This window comes from Vipera ursinii, assembly GCF_947247035.1.
Source record: "Vipera ursinii genome assembly, chromosome: 3".
Classification (NCBI taxonomy): Eukaryota; Metazoa; Chordata; class Lepidosauria; order Squamata; family Viperidae; genus Vipera; species Vipera ursinii.
Window position 1 is genome coordinate 171,107,856 of NC_139516.1, and position 20,117 is coordinate 171,127,972.

At 37.7% G+C, this 20,117-nt stretch overlaps 1 protein-coding gene across 3 annotated transcripts in view; it reads left to right on the forward strand.

Moving 5' to 3' along the window:
- DTNA (dystrobrevin alpha) overlaps positions 1 to 20,117 on the forward strand; it is a 131,539-nt gene that overhangs the window by 99,267 nt on the left and 12,155 nt on the right. The window contains exons 15-20 of one of the 3 annotated variants that reach the window (XM_083360757.1): positions 7,553 to 7,659; positions 8,452 to 8,565; positions 9,228 to 9,324; positions 10,588 to 10,608; positions 18,438 to 18,597; positions 19,705 to 19,794. In XM_083360757.1, coding sequence (XP_083216883.1) covers positions 7,553 to 7,659; positions 8,452 to 8,565; positions 9,228 to 9,324; positions 10,588 to 10,608; positions 18,438 to 18,597; positions 19,705 to 19,794 — 589 coding nt within the window. Of the gene's footprint in view, positions 1 to 7,552; positions 7,660 to 8,451; positions 8,566 to 9,227; positions 9,325 to 10,587; positions 10,609 to 18,437; positions 18,598 to 19,704; positions 19,795 to 20,117 lie in introns of those variants that run through there. The other 2 variants (XM_083360756.1, XR_014492262.1) reach the window with 2 other exon arrangements.

Sequence of the window (20,117 nt, forward strand, 5' to 3'; positions counted from 1 at the left end):
ACAGGAATGGGTGAATTTAATTCAGATGACCATCAGGTATACTACTGCAGGCAAGAATCCCTCAGAAGAAATGGAGTAGCCTTCGTAGTCAATAAAAGAATAGGAAAAGCAATACTGGGATGCAATCCTCAAAATGACAGAATGATCTCAGTTCGAATCCAAGGCAAACCATTCAACATCACAGTAGTCCAAGTCTATGCCCCAACCACCGGTGCTGAAGAGGATGAAATTGACCGGTTCTATGAAGCCCTACAGCACCTTATAGAACTAACACCCAAAAATGATGTCCTTATCGTCATGGGGGATTGGAATGCTAAAGTAGGAAGCCAAAAGATAACCGGAATAACAGGCAAGTTTGGCCTTGGAGTACAAAATGAAGCAGGGCACAGGCTGATAGAATTTTGTCAAGAGAATACGATGGTCATAGCAAACACTCTTTTCCAACAACCCAAGAGACGGCTTTACACATGGACATCACCAGACGGTCAACACAGAAATCAGATTGACTATATGCTCTGCAGCCAAATATGGAGAAGCTCTATACAGTCAGTAAAAACAAGACCAGGAGCTGACTGTGGCTCAGACCATGAGCTTCTCCTTGCAAAGTTTAGGCTTAAACTGAAGAAAGTAGGGAAAAGCACTAGGCCACTCAGGTATGAATTAAATCATATCCCTGTTGAATATACAGTAGAGGTGACAAATAGATTTAAGGAATTAGATCTGATAGACAGAGTGCCTGAAGAACTATGGACAGAGGTTCGCAACATTGTAGAACAGGTAGCAACCAAAACCATCCCAAAGAAAAAGAAATGCAAGAAAGCAAAATGGCTGTCTGAGGAAGCTTTGCAAATAGCTGAGGAAAGGAGGGAAGCGATAGGCAAGGGAGAAAAAGAAAGATATGCCCAATTAAATGCAGAATTCCAAAGAATAGCTAGAAGAGATAAGAATGCCTTCTTAAATGAACAGTGTAAAGAAATAGAAGAAAACAATAGAATAGGGAGAACCAGAGATCTTTTCAAGAAAATTGGAGAGATGAAAGGAATGTTTCATGCAAAGATGGGCATGATAAAGGACCAAAATGGCAGGGACCTAACAGAGGCAGAAGAGATGAAGAAGTGGTGGCAAAATTACACAGAAGAACTATACAAGAATGAGCTTAACGTCCCTGACAATCACAATGAGTTGGTCACTGACCTCGAGCCAGACATCCTACAATGTGAAGTGAAGTGGGCTTTAGAAAAGCTGAGCAACAACAAAGCTAGTGGAGGTGACAGTATTCCAGCTGAGCTATTCAAAATCTTAAAAGACGATGCAGTAAAAGTGCTACACTCAATTTGCCAGCAAAGTTGGAAAACTCAACAGTGGCCACAGGATTGGAAAAGATCAGTTTACATTCCAATTCCAAAGAAAGGCAGTGCCAAAGAATGTTCAAACTATCGCACCATTGCACTCATTTCTCATGCCAGTAAAATTATGCTTAAAATCCTACAAGCTAGACTCCAGCAGTATGTGGATCGAGAACTACTAGAAGTACAGGCAGGATTTCGAAGAGGCAGAGGAACTAGAGATCAAATTGCTAACACACGCTGGATCATGGAGAAAGCTAGAGAGTTCCAGAAAAACATCTACTTCTGCTTCATTGACTATGCCAAAGCCTTTGATTGTGTGGATCACAACAAACTGTGGCAAGTTCTTAAAGAGATGGGAGTACCAGACCATCTTATTTGTTTCTTGAGAAACCTATATGCGGGCCAAGAAGCAACAGTGAGAACTGGACACGGAACCTTTGATTGGTTCAAAATTGGGAAAGGAGTCCGGCAAGGCTGTATACTGTCGCCTTGCCTATTTAACTTATATGCAGAGCACATCATGAGAAAGACAGGGCTAGATGAGTCAGAAGTTGGAATTAAGATTGCCGGAAGAAACATCAACAACCTAAGATATGCAGATGATACCACTCTAATGGCAGAAAGTGAAGAGGAACTAAAGAGCCTCTTGTTGCGAGTGAAGAAGGAGAGTGCAAAACTTGGGTTGAAACTAAACATTAAGAAAACCAAGATCATGGCATCTGGCCCTCTCAATTCCTGGCAAATAGATGGGGAAGAAATGGAGGTAGTGACAGATTTTATTTTCCTGGGCTCCAAGATCACTGCAGATGGGGACTGTAGCCAAGAAATTAAAAGACGCTTGCTCCTTGGGAGGAAAGCCATGGCAAATCTAGACAGGACACTAAAAAGCAGAGACATCACCCTGTCAACAAAAGTGCGTATAGTCAAGGCTATGGTCTTCCCAGTTGCAATGTATGGCAGTGAAAGCTGGACCATAAGAAAGGCTGAGCGCCAAAGAATTCAAGCCTTTGAACTATGGTGCTGGAGAAGACTCCTGCAAGTCCCTTGGACTGCAAGGCGATCAAACCGGTCAGTCCTAGAGGAGATCAACCCTGACTGCTCTTTAGAAGGCCAGATCCTGAAGTTAAAACTCAAATACTTTGGCCACCTAATGAGAAGGAAGGACTCACTGGATAAGAGCCTAATGCTGGGAAAGATTGAGGGCAATAGAAGAAGGGGACGACAGAGAATGAGGTGGCTGGATGGAGTCACTGAAGCAGTAGGTGTGAGCTTAAATGGACTCCAGAAGATGGTAGAGGACAGGAAGGCCTGGAGGAACATTGTCCATAGGGTCGTGATGGGTCGGACATATATATACGCAGTCTGGCACATATTACTCTAAAGTTGGCTTTCTCCTTTTTCCTTGGATGTGCTTGTTTTGCATCTAATGAACCTAAATATAGTTAAAGAAAAATTGGTTACAAGCACCAGGCCTACCATTAGGCAACTGAGAGAATTGACTCAGATAGTGGATACTTGATGAAGTGCAACATGGCAGTCTTTTATGTATTCCTTCTGAAATATCTGTTTTCTCTTTTAGGAGTTACAGTTTTGTATGCTACAGAACTAGTCCTGGGTGTCCTAGAGTAGCCACCTTCCGCTTGTACGGTTATTAAATTAACAATACCTATTAGTGTAGTATGTTTGTAGATGGAAGTCCCTCAAACTTCACATTCTCAGTTTCTGCTTGTGGAAAGTATTTAGGCCCTTCAGTGTCTTATAACTGTACATGTTTAAGTGTTTAAGTTATGCTATTTCATTATTCATTGTTTTGTTGTTTTAGCATGCTTTTCAAAAATATTTTGTTCTTAAAAGCAGGGTATGAATTTATATGTAAAACAAATTAATGACAATTATTAGTACCGATAACAATATTAATAAGAGCTAGCAAATTTTAAAGAAGAACGCAAATTGTTCTATTAAAAGTCTTCTGTGAGATAAAAAATCTAGCTTCTTGCTTTGCACACAGTCTTTGGTGTTGCTAAAGCTGGGCTTTTGAGATTATTTGTCTTTGCTTCTTTTTTATTTCAAGACTTTGAGACTTAATTTCTTTGTTCTTTTCATCTTAAAGAAAAATCAAATGGTAGCTTTGGGAGGTGCCCACTGATGCAGATGCAATTTCTAAGTACTAAACTAAGAGCTTTGGAGATTTGATATTGCAGGGACAACAAAAGGAGAATCTCACCCAACGATGTATCCTTAGGGCAAAAGGGCCTTGACAAGCAGGCGTGCTTTCTTCTTCTTTCACCCCTGTGTGCTTTGAAATTTGTCTGGGACATATTGAAGATCTTAGTTTTTCTGTGCCTCAGAAAAATGATCTGTACTTTGTTGTTTATGTTTTGAGTTGGTTTGGAAAGCCTTGGATCAATGTAATATTACATTATATTCAGGTAAACAAAGAACATTATGCAGTCAGCTTTGCAATGTGCAGAATAAATTCTTGTGACAAGCAAGTTATTGATTATATAGCAACTCATCGGAAAATAGAAATTATTGGATGACATTAAGCAATGGATGATTGCCTAATACTATAGTGATATTTGTCTTCCAATTTCTAAAAACTTATTTTAATTCTCAAAGAGGCTTCTGGTCATTTCCTCAGATTTAATTAATTTCTTTCACTTTTTGTGATACTTTTGAATCTTTTTAGGGTGGTGGAATGTTTGTGTAGGTGTCTACTATGAACATCTACATCACTGTGTACCTAATTGTCTGAGCTTTCTTATTAGAAGCATTATATTATATAAGGAGGTCCCTCAAGATGCTGTTCCTTAACATTTCAGGCCTAGAATATCAAAAGAGACCACAGATCACTGAATAGATTATAGTACAAGATATTCCTAAGGCAGCTGCAATAACTTTGTACCCCATCTATGAGAGATTTGGTTTCCCCAAACTGTTGTTCTTTGAGGGAAAAAGCCTAGAAAACTGCTTCTGGTAATTGTTGTTGTTCTTTTCCTCCGGAGCAGCAGCAGCAGAAATATTTACTAGGTATAATTTGCTCTCAGTAAAATGTTAACTGTGCAGCTGGCAACTGACAGTATCATAGAAAATAATTTTTAATTACTTAGCAATTGGATTGTACTGGCCAGAAAGAAAAACATATTCTAACTGAACATAACTTAATAAAGTCTACTTGACCTCTTTGACATAGATTGTGTTTCTCTTCTTGCTTTTTAATTCTTAATTTTCTGAATTAACTATTTAAGAGTTTGGGTTCCTCTTGATTCCCCGTTCTTGATTCATTCTAGGCTGATACCCATGATGCAGAGATATAATGTTATACTTAATTTAATCACATCAGTGGAATAAAAGAGTAGCAGGAAACCACCAACTTAATATGACATTGGCAATGTGACAAGGAAGGGTTTAATTAAGATTGTCCATTTTCTTGTTCTATTTCTATGGCTACCTACTCACTTTGTGACTTTGGAACCTTACATCCAGTTAAAAAGCAACAACAAAATGGCCAAATAAAATTAAGAATATATCACACCTGAGGCCACTTATAATATATGAAAACAGCCCTAGTGACCTACAGGAAAAAAACCAGGTCTTCAGTGCCCTTTAACAAGCCACCAGGGTCTGATACACTGATGTTGCTTCTGATAAGGATGCTCTGTTAGGTTGGAATTCTTGAAAGTCTTAGGGAGTTTCTCATTTAGAATGGCTGTTGGTTGTTAGTCTGTGAGATTTAGAGATGAATTGGATACCAATTTTCTTAAGGCAGAGATTAGGAAAAGATGGGACTGCATAAAGCATAAAACATTTAATTGTTTTTAACTTTTGTATTCCTTGTTTTAAATACCCTGTAAACCGCCCTGAGAAAGGGCGGTATATAAATCCAATAAAATAAAATAAAATAAATAAATAAAGCACAGCTGATGGAAAACTAAACACAGTTTTCATAAATACTGTAATGTCTTAACCATTTTGCCCTATTGTACCATTTTTTTTCAAGCAGCACAAAATCTTCTCCAGCTAAGACAGGGCATTCTTGGAAGTTGAGTATGACTTACTTGATGAAGGTTAGATTGCTTAAAGACTAATGTCCTGCTAAAAGTGCAGTGAATCACTGTATCCAAAAGGCATTGTCTACTTCCATCTTTTTCATGGTGTTGTTGATACTGCTAATTCTCTATAAATGCTATCACCTTACTCTTCTACTTAAACCTACTTATATCTTGAGATAGCTTGGCTGTGCCAATTCTACTGATAATTAACAGGGACTCCTTCATTATTCTTCTTAGATGTCCTCAGAATGGTGGCCACCAATTGGGAGTGGCAGTTTAAATATTGCATACTCAGATTTGAGAATTGGTATATGACTCATAGATTTGCCAGCTGATCACTATCTACAGGATCAGGGCCTAACAACCCAATGTTTATTTAGATTCTCCTTGCTACTGATGGTACTATGAAGTGAGTAATATTCTGTCAAGATATGGAAATTTTTCAAAGAGAAAGATATAGATACCAAATTCTTCTTGGGATGTTACCAGCAAATGTTTTCAGTCCAATAAACAATGTGAAAACAATATAACTAGCTAAGGTAAAGGGGAACTTGTTGAAATAATTTATATAGGCTACAAGTAAACTTGACGATTAATTTCTACTTCTTCTGGACCAGAGGGATTGGTTGTATCAATGAGTGCTTTTCCCATATTTTTTCTCAGAATCAGGGATTCAACTTGAAATTTCTTACAGGGTAATATGCCAATAGGTTAAAATTCCACATATAGCCCATTACTTGCAAGCCTGGAAAGAAAGCTGTGTACTATGATTAGAGCTGAATCCAGAATAGAGTATATCATTTTAATAATTTTAGGGACATTGCAAAAAGTTTTAGTGATTTCTGTCTGTTCTAGTCACTTAAAATAATAGCTAGGTGCCCAGCACTAGGAGATCTAAAATTATTTGCTAATTCTTATTTTTATGTTGAGATTGGTTGGTCAGAAAGAAAAATCCCAGAGCTATTTTTAAGATCATGAGATTATACCTTTTGGTTCCTGTCACATTGTTTCACTATCCCATTAAATAATAACAATCATATAGATTTTCTCCTCAAAAAAGTATATCCCCTTGAGTTTAATGAAACTGTAAGAATCTCCATTTACCTGCCCTACCCAACCAAGTCAGCAGAGGTTGCTTTAACTTATATTTGCTGCTGCGACTTTCTTTTTCCTCATACCATTTCCAGCCACGCTAGCACTCTCCTTCTTGACCATTTACTTTCAAGAGGAAGGAGTTGTACTGTATTTGGCCAAAAATTTAGTCAGCAGACCCTCTTGGGCTTTCTTACTAGTGAAAAAAGAGTTTAGGTTATAATCCAGGGACCTCCAGAGATTTGTCTGGTTGGATATGCCTGTTATATCCACTTACCCATTGAACTAGCCCAGGCGTCAGCAACCTGAAACAGTGAAAGAGCCACTCGGAACTGGTTCCCTCACAAAAGGAAAAACTGGGAGTCGCAAAAACTGTGTGCGCATGCGCGTACATGTGCGCATGTGCAGAACGGGGTTTGACTGAAGAGTGGAGCCAAGGTGGGATATGCACCTACCCTGCATATTTGAATTGATTGGTTGAAATTTTTTAGTCCCACTTTTTTTTTTTTTTGGACTGCACATGGCAGAGGACTGGGAGCCGCAGGGGACGGCTGAAAGAGCCGCATGCGGCTCCGGAGCCGCGGCTTGCAGACCTGTGGTCTAGGATTACAGCTTAAGGCAGAGTATTGTCTGTTGTGTTTTAAGTTTACTATCTGTCCACCATTTTGCTGCTTTATAAAATAAAAGACTCCTCACACAGACTTAAATACAAATGTGTTTTATTTAGCTCACAATGTCTATGAAAAAACCCTAGTTCTGCCCTTACTCTAGATGGGTAAGATTTCTATTAAAATTTCCCAGTCCTAACAGTTACACTATAAATTATATGCAAAGTTATTATCATCTATGTTGCCATAGGGGTGAAATGAGGGAAATTATATATTTGTCAATTATATAATATGAAATTTCAGCTAATGTGAATTTTGAAACCAAGGACTTAGCTATGCATGACATTATGCTTATGTACAGTATAGTTAGATATACTAAGGGACAAAACTATTGTTTACTTCCTTTAAATAATATTCATTTATGTAGTAACATGTTCGATTTGTTTTACAGCAGCCACAACAGCAACCACAACAAAGAGGTGCTCCAGATATTTCATTCTCTCTTGATGCAAATAAGCAACAACGACAGCTTATTGCAGAACTTGAAAATAAGAACAGGTAAAGTCCCGTAACCTACATTAAGCCAAATATATGTCTGTGGATAAAACATATTGCATATATACAGTAGTTGGTAACAAGGCAAAATTCACAACATTGCCTATATAAGAAACCCATAGATATATTACAGGTGATCATCATACAGAAAAATTTCCTTCTTTTCTTTGTCATGACATTGTTACAGAGTTAATATTTAAAAATATACATTTTCTTGTGGCAGAAATCTGTTAGCCCTTTTCTTCAGGAAACACATGATTTAGTAAGAAGTGCGAGAAAGAAAATAGCAAGGTTGAAGGAGAAATAATATGCTGATATTACAATATAACCAGTTTCATACAGTGGTTAAGGCACCAATTTAGAAACCATGAGTATAGTGGCATCTTACTGTAGGCATGAAGCCACCCATTTTATCATGATAATATTTAATCTTTTCAGACTTATGAGGTGACTAGAGAGAATTCTCAGTCATTCTAATGGGTCTGCTGGTGATTGGTAGCCGTAGTCCTGACCAATTTTTGAAGTGTTTGTCTCGGGCAGCAACTTCTTGAATTACATCTGTGACAATTTTTGAAGAGTTCCCGAATGGAGGGCAAAGGGCTAGTTGTCAGAAGAGCAGCCTTAAACATTGTAAAGCTTATCTGAGTGCTGTGATTTTCTCATTAAGATCCAGAAGATATCCATAAATATCTCAAATTAGTTGACATTATTTGCAATGTTCTGTGTTAAAAAACTTTGCTCATAGAAAAAAGAAACATACTTATCACTGTTTTTTATTCTCTCTTTCTATGCCAGAGAAATCTTACAAGAGATTCACAGGCTACGGCTTGAACATGAGCAGGCATCTCAGACCACCCCAGAGAAGGCAGCACAAAACCCTACACTCCTGGCAGAACTTCGCCTCCTGAGGTAAATATGCGAAAGAGATGTGGGAAGGTAGAAGGTCATATTTAGCGTAACAGCTCTTGTCTCTTTTGTTCAATTCCATGTAAGACTTATCTATTTTGGAAAAGAAATAATTACTGTGTCCATTTTTAAACTTACAAGAGAATATTCATTATTTTAACATTCCAGTGAAAGCACACAGCCCTTTGTAAGGTTGCTTTCGTTAACATTTTGAATACAAACAGGAGTTATTCTTACTTTATCATCCAAGGTTGAATAAAACCAGTTGTTCTGTTCAAAGAGCCAAAATAAATATGCATAGTTTAATATCCAGTGTAGAATGGACATAGACTATATATTATGATTAAAACGTTAGACATAGTCTAGGGGGACACAAGTTTAAGTTCTTGCTCCCTGGATGACTTTGCATCAAATCCATCTTGCAGAGTTATTTTTGTGTTGATAAAATTAATGAAGACCTCTAAGGCACTCTATACTGTGAGAGAAGTACTAAAAGTAAAGCATGCTGACATGTTTATGAATAGAGAATTATTGCTTTTGTTCTCCCCAGTCCACATCTAAGTTTGGAAGAACTTAGGAAATGAAGTGCACTTCTTATATTCAGATTGTCATATACCTCAGTTGCAGCAAATGCACTGCTTTCATCTTCAGTGCTTATTGTTTAGACAGAGGAAAGACGAGTTGGAACAGAGGATGTCAGCTCTTCAGGAAAGCCGAAGAGAACTCATGGTTCAGTTAGAAGGCCTCATGAAACTACTCAAGGTAAAATGTTCCAGCACTCTATTAAGCAAAACAGATAAAATTGCAATAAAAAAGGAAGGCAGTACAATGTTATTATGGTATCATCATTTTCATTCTACCCATGCTACAGAGAGGTAGAGATGTTGGTGGTCAGATATGTTCCTCGCTTGCTAGAGCAATCATTTGCTTTTGTTCTCTAAAGTAAAATCACATAATTGCATTACCTTACTGCTCTGCGACTTGCACCTTGACTATGCTCATGAAACAGTCTGAACTGAGTTTATTTATCTTTTTCTGTAAATCAAGAATTACCTCCTTACTCCTTGAAGATACTAAGTGCTGTAGGGAACTAATTTATATGTCTTTTGACAATCTCTTCAGCACAACTAACCTGAAGAATGATTAATATAAAAGTATTAATGCTTCTGAGAAGAAAATAAGTTGAGGAAGTAGCCAAGTGTAATTGTTTGGAATTCTGTGAAAATATAAAATTTTAGACTTGTCCTAAACTGCAAGAACCTTGCTTGACCTACTAGAGATAAACTGTGAAGTTGAGGGGGGATTGATCCTGGTACTCTCAGAATAAAATCAGAGCAATTGTTCAGTGAAATGACTATTAGGCAGTTTTCCTGCATCTTAAATTCATTCTGTCTCTCAGTGTTAACTAAGAGTAAATTTTCTTTGGGCATTGAATTTTCAGAAAAATTAATTTGAAAGCATAAATGCTACTAGGGCATAAACACTGAACGTGGAAGACTGGTTCCAAAAGTAGTCAAGCAGGTATTTGAAGAATAGAAGTGCACAACCTAAACACTTCAGCCTAGTCTCCAGAGCTGTTTATAAGGAATCAGCCCAGATTAAACAGGAAAAATCTGTCCCTTCCCTTGGAGTCTGCTAAGTAAGAAAAAAACGATTAAAGAGATTAAAAGTTAGAGAAGAATAATGGAGACTGAAGGAGATGAGGAAAAGGTACTGCTCTGGCTAGTAGCTTTATGTTATGCCCTAAGCATGCAACTCCCAACTTGTCTCCCTTAAAGTAATATGGCTCGAGACAAAACAAAATATTTAAGAACTTTATCAACAGGGCTTGAAGGCATTGCTAATATTTATTATTCTCTTCTATTAATATTTATGTTGCCACCTCCTCCCAAAATTGTGAGAGTTGCACACCGTTGCTGGCAATAGCAATTATGTTTTGTTGCACTGCACTGCAATTCACTTCTCTTTTATTTTATTTTCTAAAGTTAGATTCATCTAATTCATAATCATCCCATTTTTCTTTAGGAAGAAGAATTGAAGCAGGGAGTAAGTTATTTAGCCTGTCAATGTCACTAACTCATAGGGAATGTTCTTGTGATCCAAATGTGTGCTGTAAATACATGTACATAAAATGTGTATACTGCTGTGGTCAATTAAACAACACTACCTTGCATGCCTTTAACCATTTATCTAAGGAATTAAAGCAGTGGTGGGATTCAGCTAGTTTGCACCACGTTGGCAGAACCGGTAGCTAATTTTTTGTTGCCCAGGCAACAAAATGGAGAGAATGGACTTCCGGTAGTGGCATCCACACAGAGAACTGGTTGTTCACATATTTGAATCCCACCACTGAATTAAACTACTTTATTCAATCTTCTAATTATGAGATAGTTTTCTTGAGATGTCACTAAAAGTGCAAGAGATCTGCATGGCCTTAAAAGCACTTTGTCATTAAACAGTAATAACCCTGTGTAATATAAACCATAGTAGTATATGAGTTTTATAGTGCAGGAATACTCAGGCTGCTGATAAATATACTTGGTGTGCTTGATTTTATTTCTCCAGATAAATCACTTGTAATAACTTCTAAAAAGTAAGGCAATAAGAGCTTTACAGAATCAGGCAAAGTCCCATCTAGTCTAACATTCAGTTTACATTCTTCTTTTCCAAGAATGCATGCGGGTTAATAATTCAAGAAAAAATTCAAACATAGATTCATAAAGGGTACACAAAATGTACTGTTGCATTTGCATGCTCTTTGTAAATATATTAATTTCAGTGAATAACTAACTCCATGGGTTTACTAAACTGTAGCAGAATAATTGGTCAAGAGGTACTGTGAGAAGTTTCCCATGATAACAAAGCTGAACTTTGATTTTCAGTTCAGTGCAATTGAAGGCATAGTCGCTCACTGTCAAAAGACAAAGTAGTAGCACTGAGTAACTTCTATGTCAATATCTGCTTCTTACTCAATTTTGGCAAGTTGTATTTTGGAGCAAAAAACCCTTGTTAATGCTTAGTATGACAAAAAGTGTAAAATAATTGCATTGTTGAAGTTTTTTGGAGTAAAAGAATTGGGGAAAAATAGAATCAGTTTCATAAACATATGAAGTATTAAGGTCAGTTTGATACTGTTTTACTTTCTTTAATATATTCTGTTTAAGGATGCAGCAATAATTATAGAGCATCTTGAAATCTATATTAATTTAAACACAGAATGATTCAGTTGCTATGTTGAGGTGTTTTGCACTCCGTAGTATTTTCAAGCACAAAAATTGTGTTCAAGGAACATGGGAAATTCCGAGTCTCCGTTTCTTAATGATCTTGTATGTTTTAACTGTCAGGGATGCGGTGGCTCAGTGGGTTAGGACGCTGAGCTTGTCGATCAGAAGGTCGGCAGGTTGGCGGGTCGAATCCCGAGTGCCGCGTAACAGAGTGAGCGCCTGTTACTCGTCCCAGCTTCTGCCAACCTAGCAGTTCGAAAGCATGTAAAAATGCAAGTAGAAAAATAGGGACCACTACGGTGGGAAGGTAACAGCATTCCGTGCGCCTTTGGCGTCTAGTCATGCCGGCCACATGACCACGGAGACGTCCTCGGACAAGCGCTGGCTCTTCGGCTTTGAAATGGAGATGAGCACCGGTCCCTAGAGTCGGAAATGACTAGCACATGTGTGCGGGGAAACCTTTACCTTTACCTTTTTATGTTTTAACTAGCTAGTCCAGTATCAACTCCATCGTTGATATCTTAAGAGGGGTTTTTCCTTTAAGGTGTAACTCCTGCTTATTGTGGATCATTTCATGATAATGATATCAATTCATATAGATACAGTAATGATGTAGCTGACAGCACTTTGTTTTTATTTTCTTTGGTTTAAATTATATCTTCTTTCATAAAAATATCCAAGGAACTAACCATAATAACTAACCACATCCAGCCAATCAGAAGTAGTAGATCGGGAAGAAAAAGTATATAATACCCTATTACAGGAAGAATAAAGCTAACCCACTCATTATTTCACTTTGATTCATGTAAGAACAAATATTAGCAACGTTTTACTATAATTTGCTCTGAGTACATCTTACGTATAACTATTAGTGGCAGAAATCAAATGGCAAATGATTGGTGTTCCATTTATATGTGCATTTCAATATTGTAGAGTTGTTTGTGTATGTATTACTTTCATAGCAGCTTTCCCCAGTCATGATTCTGGATGGGTTGACATTACATGTCTTAGCATTCTCCTCCAGTGATCCTGATGGTTGGGAAATCTGAATCCCTCCAAGACTGCAACTGCAGCATCACTTTCACAGATATGAAGCACATTCATTTCTTTAGTTGTATCTAATCAATTGCAATACTCTCTTCTCTCTGTCTTTAAACCTGCCCCTTTGCAAGCCCTGTGATATTACTTCACAAAAGTATGTGGAAAAAATCAACTGTAAGAGGGCTTTATGTCAGTTACAAATGTTGTGATAAACATCTATTTTTATCCCTATTTGCATACTCTTTTAGAGGACAAACATTTATAATATTATAGATGTTATATATTACGTATCACTATATTATGTATCAATATATTATATGATATATATAAACTATGTATAAAACATGCTATGTAAATTATGTGATAATACATTTACATGGTGTATGATATTATTATGTAGGGGTAATCTATAGTTAGATTCACGCTGGTGGAAACTTAATAGTTCAAGTCCTAACTTGAACTTTTTGAGGGGTGCTCAATATTTCCATATGTTGAGGAAGTCCTTTTGGTGCAACTTTGCAGGATCCAATTATTATTGATATAACAACAGATTTCTTTTTCCATAAGTGTTCAACTTTGGTTTGCAAGTCCCAATATTTCATATTTTTTTCAATTTCCCCCCCTCAATCCTAGCATTACCTGGAATAGCAACATTGGTGAACTAGACTTTCTTCTTTTTAGTAATTGCTATATTAGGCATGCTATGAACAAGATGCCTCTTTATTTAGCTCTTAAATTTCCATAAAATCTTAAGCCACTCATTTTCCAAAAGCTTTTCAATTTGATGGCCCCAGAAGTTTCTATTACATTCAAATCCAAACCTCTAGCAAAGTTTCCAGTGAATAATTCTGGCAATCCAGTCATGACACTTCTTGTAGTCTGTGAAATTTTGCTGCAGCAGTAATCAAATGGTTAATTGTTTCACCTGTCATGGTTCTGACAGACAGAGATGAATAAAGCAGAACTCCAAGGCTTGCATATTCCTCAAAGAACATGTTTATTAGTTACAAAGTATCGGCCTGTCAAAAGTGAAACCAAGTCTGGATACACAAGCAACATTTCCCCAGTACAAAGTTAAATGTCCCACCCACAAAAGCTATGTAAGCAACTACAGTCCCCAATATATTTATTTGGCGGGCTTTTTATGAAATGCCCAGTCTCTAGTCTCGGGAGCAGCCTATGACCTTGGTTCCCATGGGAGAAAAGATTATTTTGACTAGTGAACCACCTGGGCAACCCCCCTCCCTCCATTCTATGTGGCAACGTCAAATGAGAAATGGCTTAACCATGCTCATTTGTAAAGTTGAAATCACCCTTTTTACTACAAAAGTGACATTTGCTTTTGTTTTGTTGCATGTTCATGCAATTAGTTGGCAAAGCTTGTTTTTGAGCTGCTAAAATAAAGCCTTCAGTTTCTTTCTTTAACATTCCTGATCTTAATCAAATCCACCTGGGATTTTTTTAAAATCTATATCCTTCAAGTATTGGCTATGCATTGGCTTGTTCTTCCAATTAACAAATCAGTTTTCAGTTAGTATGGTTCATTGCAGTCAACTACATAGACTCCCCTTCATGGATTACTGCCTTGTCGTGGCGAAGGGGCTTGCGTAATTCAATGAACCTATGAGCTATGCCGTGCGGGGCCACCCAAGACGGAAAGGTCATAGCAGACAGTTCTGACAAAACGTGATCAACTGGAGAAGGAAATGGCAACCCACTCCAGTATCTTTGCCATGAAAACCCTATGGGCAGTACCAAAAGGCAAAAGGATATGACGCTGGAAGATGAGCCCCTCAGGTCGGAAGGCGTCCAATATGCTACTGGTGAAGAGCAGAGGGCTAGTACTAGTAGCACCAGAAAGAATGAAGCGACTGGGCCAAAGCCGAAAGGACGCTCAGCTGTGAATGTGTCTGGTGGTGAAAGGAAAGTCCGATGCTGTAAAGATTTTTTCTCCATAGGAACCTGGAATGTAAGATCCATGAATCAAGGAAAGCTGGACGTGGTCAAACAAGAGATGACAAGACTGAACATCGACATCTTAGGTATCAGCGAACTAAAATGGACAGGAATGGGTGAATTTAATTCAGATGACCATCAGGTATACTACTGCAGGCAAGAATCCCTCAGAAGAAATGGAGTAGCCTTCATAGTCAATAAAAGAATAGGAAAAGCAATACTGGGATGCAATCCTCAAAATGACAGAATGATGTCAGTTCAAATCCAAGGCAAACCATTCAATATTACAGTAGTCCAAGTCTGTGGCTCAGACCATGAGCTTCTCATTGCAAAGTTTAGACTTAAACTGAAGAAAGTAGGGAAAAGCACTAGGCCACTCAGGTATGAATTAAATCATATCCCTGTTGAATATACAGTAGAGGTGACAAATAGATTTAAGGAATTAGATCTGATAGACAGAGTGAATAACTATGGACAGAGGTTCGCAACATTGTAGAACAGGTAGCAACCAAAACCATCCCAAAGAAAAAGAAATGCAAGAAAGCAAAATTGCTGTCTGAGGAAGCTTTGCAAATAGCTGAGGAAAGGAGGGAAGTGAAAGGCAAGGGAGAAAAAGAAGGATACACCCAATTGAATGCAGAATTCCAGAGAATAGCTAGAAGAGATAAGAATGCCTTCTTAAATGAACAGTGCAAAGAAATAGAAGAAAACAATAGAATAGGGAGGACCAGAGATCTTTTCAAGAAAATTGGAGAGATGAAGGGAACGTTTCATGCAAAAATGGGCATGATAAAAGACCAAAATGGCAGGGATCTAACAGAGGCAGAAGAGATTAAGAAGAGGTGGCAAAATTACACAGAAGAACTATACAAGAATGAGCTTAACATCCCTGATAATCACAATGAGGTGGTCACTGACCTCGAACCAGACATCCTAGAATGTGAAGTGAAGTGGGCCTTAGAAAAGCTGAGCAACAACAAAGCTAGTGGAGGTGACAGTATTCCAGCTGAGCTATTCAAAATCTTAAAAGACGATGCAGTAAAAGTGCTACACTCAATTTGCCAGCAAATTTGGAAAACTCAACAGTGGCCACAGGATTGGAAAAGATTAGTTTACATTCCAATTCGAAAGAAAGGCAGTGCCAAAGAATGTTCAAACTATTGCACCATTGCACTCATTTCTCATGCCAGTAAAATTATGCTTAAAATCCTACAAGCTAGACTCCAGCAGTATGTGGATCAAGAACTACCAGAAGTACAGGCAGGATTTCGAAGAGGCAGAGGAACTAGAGATCAAATTGCCAACATACGCTTGATCATGGAGTAAGCTAGGGAGTTCCAGAAAAACATCTACTTCTGCTTCATTGACTATGCTAAAGCCTTTGATTGTGTGGATCACAACAAACTGTGGCAAGTCCTTAAAGAGATGGGAGTACCAGACCATCTTATTTGTCTCTTGAGAAACCTATATGTGGGCCAAGAAGCAACAGTGAGAACTGGACACGGAACCACTGATTGGTTCAAAATTGGGAAAGGAGATCGGCAAGGCTATATACTGTCACCCTGCCTGTTTAACTTATATGCAGAGCACATCATGAGAAAGGTAGGGCTTGAATCAAAAGTTGGAGTTAAGATTGCCGGAAGAAAAATCAACAACCTAAGATATGCAGATGATACCACTCTAATGGCAGAAAGTGAAGGGGAACTAAAGAGCCTCTTGTTGCGAGTAAAGAAGGAGAGTGCAAAACCTGTGTTGAAACTAAACATTAAGAAAACCAAGATCATGGCATCTGGCACTCTCAATTCCTGGCAAATAGATGGGGAAGAAATGGAGTTAGTGACAGATTTTATTTTCCTGGGCTCCAAGATGACTGCAGATGGGGACTGCAGCCAAGAAATTAAAAGACGCTTGCTCCTTGGGAGGAAAGCCATGGCAAATCTAGACAGCACACTAAAAAGCAAAGATATCACCCTGTCAACAAAAGTGCATATAGTCAAGGCTATGGTCTTCCCAGTTCCAATGTATGGCAGTGAAAGTTGGACCATAAAAAAGGCTGAGCGCCAAAGAATTGAAGCCTTTGAACTATGGTGCTGGAGAAGACTCCTGCAAGTCCCTTGGACTGCAAGGCGATCAAACCGGTCAGTCCTAGAGGAGATCAACCCTGACTGCTCTTTAGAAGGCCAGATTCTGAAGCTAAAACTCAAATACTTTGGCCACCTAATGAGAAGGAAGGGCTCACTGGAGAACAGCCTAATGCTGGGAAAGATTGAGGGCAATAGAAGAAAGGGATGAGCGAGAATGAGGTGGCTGGATGGAGTCACTGAAGCAGTAGGCGTGAGCTTAAATGGACTCCAGAAGATGGTAGAGGACAGGAAGGCCTGGAGGAACGTTGTCCATAGGGTTGCGATGGGTTGGACACCACTTCGCAGCTAACAACAACAACAACAACATAGACTATGCAACAAACCATAATAATAATAGAAAAATGGTGTATTATTAGTTCTTGTATTTGTAAAATGATGTTTCCTAAGCATTTCAGTTATTAAAAGTTATTTTACTGATTACAAAATTCTGCATTATGAGTTATCCTAGGTTCCAGCAGAGGGAGCTATATAGCAAAGACAAAACACACTTAACCATATTTTGTATTAAGAATGCCATATGCCAAATAAATAAATAAATGAGAATGGGTGGGAGAGACTTTTCTTAGTAAATGTAAACATATGTCTGACTACATTGCCCACATATATATGAATAAGGTTCATTAAATGTGTCTGCATGATAAGGAAACAAGTAATCCTTACGTGAACTTGATGAATCTAAATTAAAATAGATTAGGGGTTAGGGTTAGAGGGTAATGGCAGTTTCTAGACTGGATTCTGACTTCTGCCCTGTATATCCCAGAAAATCTCCCATCTGTATGGAGTAGGATATCTGGAATAGAGCATTGCCTGCTTTTTAGTTCAAAAGTCATGAGACTCCAAATTTAATTTCCATTCCCACAAACATAAGATATGGGACCATTGATGACATAGAAACACTCAGTTCCATGGAAAGTAATAAAACATCCCTGTGACAACTTTACTTTTTTCTTACTACATTTGCCTTTTTTTTTACCTTCCTCTTACTTGGGAAGTTTGGACCAAGTTATTCTTGCTTCCACCAGCCAGCTCTAAGTTCTAACATAACATAAGAATTCAGTACCTCTTCTGTCATGACTCAACAGTGTGGTGTCCAACAGTTTTCTCCATTGCTGCTGCCAGATAATTAAAACAAAAGAAAAACATAATTAGTACTTGATTTGTCTTTTTGTTGTTGTTTAACTTTCAGGCAACTAGAAAAAGAAAACATCAAAAACAAATTCATTTTTGCAATAGCTGGGATTAATATGTGAATGTGATCTTTAAGACTCTGAGCAAGTTCACCAATACTTTTTCCCTATGTTTCTGATCATCTCTGTTTTAGCATGTGTACTTTTGGTTGTAGGAACTAACAGCATATTGATCCATTCATTTTCCATCAGGATGGTAACACTATCCAGTATGGGCATATTCTGATCATTTCTACAGCAGAGATATAATTGGAGATGATGGGGCAGAAGTGTCTTCTTCTCTACTTCATCCTGAACCACTCATGGCTTCCTTTTCCCCCTAGACCCAAGGGGCAGGCTCTCCTCGCTCATCTCCCAGCCACACGATCAGTCGGCCAATTCCAATGCCTATCAGATCTGCATCTGCCAGCTCAACTCCTGCCCACACACCACAAGATTCTCTGACAGGGGTGGGAGGAGATGTGCAAGAAGCTTTTGCGCAAGGTAATGGTACAAACCGTCCTCTGTCGAAAAATTGATAATCCATAGCTTCTTTCCTCATGGCATATCTATTAAACCAGGGGTGTCAAAGTGCCGGAGGCCACACCCACCCCATCTCCAGCAATGCAAAAAAAATCACGATACGTCGCGACATGTCACGTGACGCGGTGAGTTTGACACCCATGTATTAAAAACTCTGAAAAGAGTTTTTCTTAAAACGAAATAATCAAGTAATTCAGAGCTTGTGTTTGGGACAAGCAGCATCAGAGGAAAATTCATGACAGGCTGGAGCAGAAATGAAAAAATAACATTAGTTTTTATTGCTGCATAATAAAATAATAGGAGAAAAAAATTCTTCCAATGTAATGTCCCGCTTTCTAAATTATCTGCAACAGATACAGCACCTTTTATTGGCAAATGTACTTATAGATGCATTTTATTCTCAGACAATAGCAATTGTATTTATTTATAATGTGCTATTGTAAGCTGTGCTTTGTAGTTATTGTTCCTTGTGCCAACTGCTCGACAGTCCGGAGGCTTCTACATTGGCTTCCAAGGTCCTATTATAATATGGCTCCAAGTACTTCAGAGGCCAAGCTGTTGGGTATAATTTTCATGCTGTCTATCTCAGACTATCATAATTTTAAAAATGCAAAACATCTTAGAACTAAAAACAACAGGTTTTTTACTCTACTCTAGCATAATTCTCTTGGTTTGATCAGTAATTTCTCTTTAATTTTTCATGAAGAAAGCACAGAATTCAGACAGAATTTTTCTATAACCCAAATCTAACTTTCTCCCATCTGATGCTGTCTATATATTGCACTATACTGCCTACCTAAAAAAGTATACTAGTTTCAAACTAATTACTCTTATTAAAGCCTATTTATTCTTCAGAGGTCATAAAGAAATTAATACATGTGTAGTAATCAGAGATTGTGCTACTGTAAAAACTACCTAAACAGATTTTTAAAATTCATACATTTTAAATTGTTTTCTTAGTTGAGTTTTTTATCATTTATTATTTTACCTTGTTAACTGTACAAAATGTACACAAAAAACTCAAAATATTGCTAAAAATATTTTGCACTTTGCTTTTTTATTGATTAGGTACAAGAAGAAATTTAAGAAATGACTTGTTGGTAGCTGCTGATTCAATCACCAATACCATGTCTTCTCTGGTGAAAGAGTTAAACTCAGGTCTGATGATTCAAAGCATAAGTGTTTTATACTGGTTTAATATATAGTCTAAAGACAAGCTGCAATCTAGAAAAATGTGCTGGAAAATATTTTTAAACTACTAGTTTAACAGTCTTTTCAGGACAAGACTTATAGTCTTTTCAGGACAAGATTCCTTCTTATTCCAGCATTTTAATTTCTGAAATTTATTTCTTTTCAGTGCTTTTTATATGCCTGGATTTTTGTTAATTTTATGGTTATTGAATAAGAGTTTGTTTGCCTTATTATGTTTATGTAGAGTATAGCCTTGGTATCTCTTGTAATAACAGGTTCTACTGAAATAT